We start from the raw sequence: 6,000 nt of genomic DNA, 5'->3' as shown, positions 1-6,000 counted from the left end.
GAGCTTTTCCTCTGATGTAAGCCCATCCTTACACACACTGAAAGTAAGACAGACCCCAGGTTTTGTCACATGAATAGTGATGTCATTCAGCTCAGACCGAGGACCCAATCGACCTTTTGGCCTCCGACCCTTGTTAAGCCTGGGTAGGAGTGCTGTATTCAAGGTGTAGCCATCTGTGTCCCTTGTTGTGCTGAGTCTTTCCTCCACCCCTCTTCACCGTCCCTGTCTGTATTCAACAGGAGTGGAGGAGTGAAAAGACGACTGGTGGATCTGGATAAGGTCTTTAGAAACCAGACGACACAGCAAGTTTTTTCAATTGGACCCGACTGTCCAATTTCTTTGGACCACGAAAAACAAACAAAAGAGTTTCATCTCAATGCTTATAATTTATAACAGTTACTCTCCTTTTGTGAGCTGATGCGGAAGAGATAACACCAGCAGAGGGCAGCATCACTGCAGGTGAACAAACCACCACACAGCACCAGGGCCCAAAATTGAAATCATCCAATGATTAACTTCTTCAGACATTTACATTTAGAGTGAAGCTTTAACGTTAGCCTGTTGTTGGTGTGGATATTGAACTTTAAACATCCCCCAGAAGACAGTTCATTCACCTCCGTCTCATCCTCCTGCAGACATACGTTGCGTAACATAACAGCTGAGTATTTACAGTATTGACTGAATGTAGTGGAAAAGACAGGAAATGTTCAAAGCTGTGTTCTAGTGGTGAAGAGAGTGGACTAAAGCCTGTCCTTTTCTCCCCTCGTGTCATTTCTACACCGAGAGAGTTCAGGTTCATTTTTAAAAACATGTTCCTTGACAATTTTACCCTCTTCCTCAAACTGCAGCTTCACCGTCAGAGGAGAACATTGGTCCACGTTACATTTCATGATCATGGTGTCGTTGAAGGTTTGGAGGCTGCAGTGGCTCACATCAGGCGGTAGGTGTGTAGACACTGGACACACCAGCTGGATCTGGTCAACCGAAACGACTGTTCGTCCCCGTAAAAAATCTGGGCTCAAGCAGAAAACCCTGTCCAGCATCTGCACTTCTCGGCTGTTTCTCCGAACCCAGTCGTGCAGGTACCACATGCGGCAGTCGCATTTCCAGGGGTTCCCGTGAAGCCTGACGGTGTGCTCCAGGAGAAAAGTGTCAAAGAGGCCCGAGGGGATGGTTTCGAGCTGGTTGTTGGACAAGTAGAGCTGCTGCACCAGCTCCTGGTCCACTAACAGGTTGGGTGGCACATTGGTTAAGTTGTTGGTCTGGAGGTGAAGGGTTTTTAAAGTCAACAGACCATTAAATATTCCCTCAGGGAGGAATGTGAGCTGGTTTTCAGACAGGTCCAGGTTCTCCAACAAGGTCAGGTTTGTAAAGGTGTCCTCGGGAAGGTATGAAAGATGGTTCGAGGACAGTATAAGGTCAGTGAGAGACAAAAGGCTGCTTAGAGAGGACAGTTCAGCTAGTCTGTTCCCTTTAAGGTTCAATTCTAACAAATTAGGAACATTCAAATCAAACACTTTATCACTGAAGGTTCTCAGACGGTTTCCTCGCAGGTTCAACACAGTTAAGTTTGTCAACGCAGAGAAGACACCGTCGGGGAGTTCCGATATCTTATTTCCTTCCAGGTTAAGCTCCGTCAGCCGAGAAACATTGTGGAAGATATCAAATGAAATATTGCTAATGAAGTTGTAATTTAATTTTAGGATCTCCAGTTTCGAAAGACCAGCAAAGGTGTCTGTTTTTACCTGTTCAAGCTTATTTTGAGACAAGTCCAGGATCTCGAGGTTGCCGAGGTTGAAGAAAAGAAATTCCGGCAGGTGGGATATGATGTTTCCCTTCAACTGCAGAGTTTTCAGTTGTTTCAATCCGTCAAACATACCAGGCAGCACCGTCTTAAATTTGTTAAAATTGAGGAGCAGTTTGGTCAAATTTCTCTGTCTCGAAAAAGTCCCAAGAAGCAAATTATCCAGCGAAGGGTTCCCGCTGATCTCCAGCTCCTGCAGCTCAGTCAGATTCTCAAATGCTCGAACGTGGATACTTCGCAAAGCGTTGTTTAAGAAGACTAGCTTGGTGAGCTGGGGGCATCCATCGAGACTGTTCGGGAACAGATATGCTACAGATGATGTCATGACAATAAACTCCTTGACCTGCTTGGACATGTTACTGGGCAGAGATGCCATCCGTTCTTCTGCACACAGAATCTGGCTCGTGGTGAAACAGTGACATGTGTACGGACAGGGAGGCTGTAATTCTGACGTTGCCCTCGGACAGACAGTCAGCACGAGGAGCAGAATCAGGAGCTGCTTTGAGTCCATTCTTGGCTTCTGAAACATTTTAATGAATTAACACGGAGAAACACACCTGAGTATCCTTTGTTAAAACAATAAAAGCAAATCCCATACCTGTGTTTTCAAAGATCAGTTGGTGCTGAATCCAGTCTCTTTGTGCAACTACAGCAAGATGACGCAAAGAGCAAATGACAACAGGCTTGAATTAGGCAAGACTAAACCTTTGGTCGGTGACTGTTGCCCACACTGATTTCATCTGCAGGCAGCAGAGAAGAGTCAAATAAATCCCTGAGTTCAGCTTTTCTATTACATGTCACACTTATTTATTATTAACTTAATAAAAGATAAATAAATGAGTCACATTCTAATGGATGCTAAGGTAGAAAACATTTTGAAACAATATCATTTAAAATAAAATAAAAACAAATTTAACAAAACAAGCTTGAATAGAACATATAGGTCTATCTCTACTTACAGGGACTACCCACTATGCTTTACATTTGAACATTTGCTTCTTTTTTAGGCTCCAGTGACAGAAAAAGAGAGGGCCTTCTTTTTCCTCCATGAAACCAAGACCAGAGATATCAAGGTAATTTATATTTTTCATAAGATATGTTGGTTAGTATAGATAGTTTAATATTTGTAATTATATTTTTGCCTGTTTTTCATTTACTAAGCTAATGTTAGGCTAACATCTCTGCTAACTCCTTTTAGTTACTTCTTACCAAAACCTCAGTTAACTCTTTAATTCGATTGTTGAACCTTCCCTCAGTGAATTGTTATAGTAATTCTGATACTGATTTAAATATCTTTTTAGTCTGTTTTTTAGTTATTCCGCACATTTTTAGATGTTTTTCGACAGACTGTTGGTTGCTATTAGCCTAATGTTGATACTTTTGGCTTTGTCGTTTATTGCTATACTTGTAGCTTTTCTTATTTTCTCTATTTCATTCCCTATTTCTTGTTATAACTTTAAGCAATTTCTTAACGTGATGTGACGTTATATTTTGGTCCATTTGTTTAAAATCCCATTTTTTGCTATTCTTAGGTAACACTTCAGTTAATTGTCTTAATCATTTTCTCATATTTAGCAGTGTTTCTGACAATGTTCGAACGCTTTAACCATATTTTTGCAAGCTTTTAATAATTTGGCTAAGTTTTACTTCCCATAATTAAAAAAAAAAAAAAGAATATCTTGTGGAACCCTAACATTGCGGATCTGCTCTTCTCTGATTTAGGTCCTGCAGTAGACAATTACTGCCACTAGATGGTGCCATTTTCCTTTAAACTACAGAAAGATGTAATGGAATTCCTCGACGTATGCTTGGCTCCAGGTTCTTCCCAGTGGAGGCACAGACGGAAACTATTTTCTGGGACTGGGCCACCACCTTAAACCACCTGGGACTATTTCAGAAGAAGATTTTTTCCCCACTTTCCACTTAAGTGCTTCACCAGTTATAAACTATGGCTAATGCAGGTATACAGCTTCTGGGCTTCACACTGGCCTTTTTGGGCTTTATAGGCTCAATAGCATCCACGGTCATGGTGGAGTGGAAAGCTTCATCCTACGCTGGAGACAACATCATCACAGCTCAGGCCATGTATGAAGGACTGTGGAGGTCCTGTGTGTCACAAAGCACGGGTCAGATCCAGTGTAAAGTCTACGATTCACTTCTGCAGCTGCCAGGTAATCTTGTTTTCAACCAATGTTTTATTTTAGACTAGAACACAGTAGAATTTAGAAAAGTGTGTATAACTGTGTGTATGTTCTAAACAAAAATCTTGAATCTTGAAATACCAGCAAAACAATAAAATGAAAGTGTTGTAGGAGATAATTAAACGTCCTTATTGTGATTTGAAAACGTGACATTTAATTAGGTCTATCTCTATTTTTTTTGTTTATTATTAATTTATTAGGCTTTTCGTTTATGCTACATTATTAATTGTTCAGACAGAAGTTTTGAATGTTATTTTAAATTATAAAAAACATGATCCCTCTGGTCATTCAAACTTTAAAAGCTTTTCTCTTGATGTAAAACCTGACGTGCACAGACATGTCGGTGGAATTCCAGCAGTAACTGAACAGAAGGATAGCCTGACTGTTGGAATCTGGAATTTAATTACGGCCGAAAATCAGAACACATATATAAAAATCAAAGCTGCAATTTGTTTAAAATTTCATATTCAATATTTTTTGAGTTTTAAAAAAGTATTTAAAAATTTCCTAGATAATAAAACATTCCCTAAATATTTCTGTTTACACCCAGTTTTGAATGTGAGTCATTGCTCTACATGACTTCTACGCTCCGGCCTGTTTTGTGCCCACTGAAAACAAAGACACCTAAACTGATCCCCAGTGAAAACAAAGACACCTAAACTGATCCCAGTCATGTTACAAATGTTGTGTCTATGTATTATTCATAATTATTTCAATAATTTCCACAGTTTCCATAACCTTAAACCTTAAAAATCAAACAATCATGTTTTAAACTTTTCTATTCTATTTAATAATGGCTAATAGCTTTCTTTTTTTAAAATTACTATATAAAACACACACAGTGTTTAGTAGGAAAACATTTTGTCTTACATAGTACTTATAATATAATTCTGAGCATATATATATATATATAAACAAAAGGTATGCTACCACAGGTTAGCACACCAGCAAATGTAGCCAATATTTTACAGTGTTTTATTACATGTGAACTGCAAATTCCAAACACCAAAATGATCGTTTTTCGTGATGTTTTTTAGCCCTTGTCCAGGGGACGCGGGGGCTGATGTTGGCCGCCATCATGCTGTCTTTCATTGCAATCATGGTGGACGGGGTAGGCATGAGGTGCACCACCTGCATGGCAGAGCAGCCGGAGCAGAAGGACAAAGTGGCCCTGACTGGAGGAGTTATCTTTATCATTGCAGGTAAAGAGGCACACAAATACACACTTACACACATACGCACGTACACAATACAATCAACAAAAACACTAAATGAGCTCATATGCCTGTAGGTCTCCTTGCTCTTGTCGGAACTTCATGGTACGGCCACAGAATCGCAACGGATTTCTACAACCCTTTTACCCCGACGAACTCCAGGTCAGTTACTTGGTAGAATATATCACTACAACACAATTACTCCATACAGTACATGAAAAATGCCACTGTGAGCATGTGTTTCTTCACAGGTATGAGTTTGGGAGTGCCCTGTATGTGGGCTGGGGTGCTGCCTGCCTCACCATTATTGGAGGGAGTTTCCTCTGCTGCAGCTGCCCAGCTAAAGGTGCAGCCAAATCTCCACGGTACCCTGCCAGTCACTCTTCTGGCACCACAGGCAGAGACTACGTCTAGAAGAACGGCCACGCGGTCTTGGCCTGTTTGCAGCTACTACATATTTCCAACTGTTTGGGTGTTTGGTATTTTTGTGGAAAGCTTGTTTTTTTGACTGCACAACACATTGTTAACCCTTATGATAAAAAACGGCAGAAGCAGCATTAATCTGACTGAATAATAATAATAATAATAGTTTTTCTTGTGAACTTTTATATAAAGGTTAAAAAACATCATCGGCCATTCATTTTTCTTAACACCTCAGGAAGTTTTTGCACTGTACCCACTGTCATTGCAGGCAACATTTACTTTTTAATGTTTAGTATATTTGTATTTCTTTATATGTACAATTAAAAAAAAAGTGTATCCCTCTTTGACTGCATGTTTT

At 40.0% G+C, this 6,000-nt stretch overlaps 2 protein-coding genes across 3 annotated transcripts; one reads left to right on the top strand and one right to left on the bottom strand.

Moving 5' to 3' along the window:
* Positions 1 to 366: 366 nt before the first annotated feature.
* On the bottom strand, positions 367 to 2,544 carry LOC103396121 (carboxypeptidase N subunit 2-like). Of its 2 annotated transcripts, none has more exons than XM_008334087.2 (2): positions 2,403 to 2,544; positions 367 to 2,324 (listed from the first exon to the last, which is right to left on the bottom strand). In XM_008334087.2, the coding sequence occupies exon 2, from the start codon at positions 2,313 to 2,315 to the stop codon at positions 741 to 743; it is 1,575 nt and encodes a 524-aa protein (XP_008332309.1). In that variant the 5' UTR covers positions 2,316 to 2,324; positions 2,403 to 2,544; the 3' UTR covers positions 367 to 740. The 2 variants fall into 2 exon arrangements, with proteins under 2 accessions (XP_008332309.1, XP_024908412.1); XM_025052644.1 differs by having other exon boundaries at positions 367 to 2,321; positions 2,403 to 2,503.
* A 131-nt stretch (positions 2,545 to 2,675) lies between these two features.
* On the top strand, positions 2,676 to 5,976 carry cldn1 (claudin 1). Its single transcript, XM_008334088.3, has 5 exons — positions 2,676 to 2,877; positions 3,527 to 3,975; positions 5,043 to 5,207; positions 5,297 to 5,381; positions 5,471 to 5,976. The coding sequence occupies exons 2-5, from the start codon at positions 3,753 to 3,755 to the stop codon at positions 5,631 to 5,633; spliced, it is 636 nt and encodes a 211-aa protein (XP_008332310.1). The 5' UTR covers positions 2,676 to 2,877; positions 3,527 to 3,752; the 3' UTR covers positions 5,634 to 5,976.
* The last annotated feature ends 24 nt before the right edge of the window (positions 5,977 to 6,000 follow it).

This window comes from Cynoglossus semilaevis, chromosome 20, assembly GCF_000523025.1.
Source record: "Cynoglossus semilaevis isolate Cse_v1.0 chromosome 20, Cse_v1.0, whole genome shotgun sequence".
Lineage (NCBI taxonomy): Eukaryota > Metazoa > Chordata > Actinopteri > Pleuronectiformes > Cynoglossidae > Cynoglossus > Cynoglossus semilaevis.
Note: the sequence above shows the minus strand (reverse complement) of the source record. Positions and strands in the feature narration are given on the sequence as shown.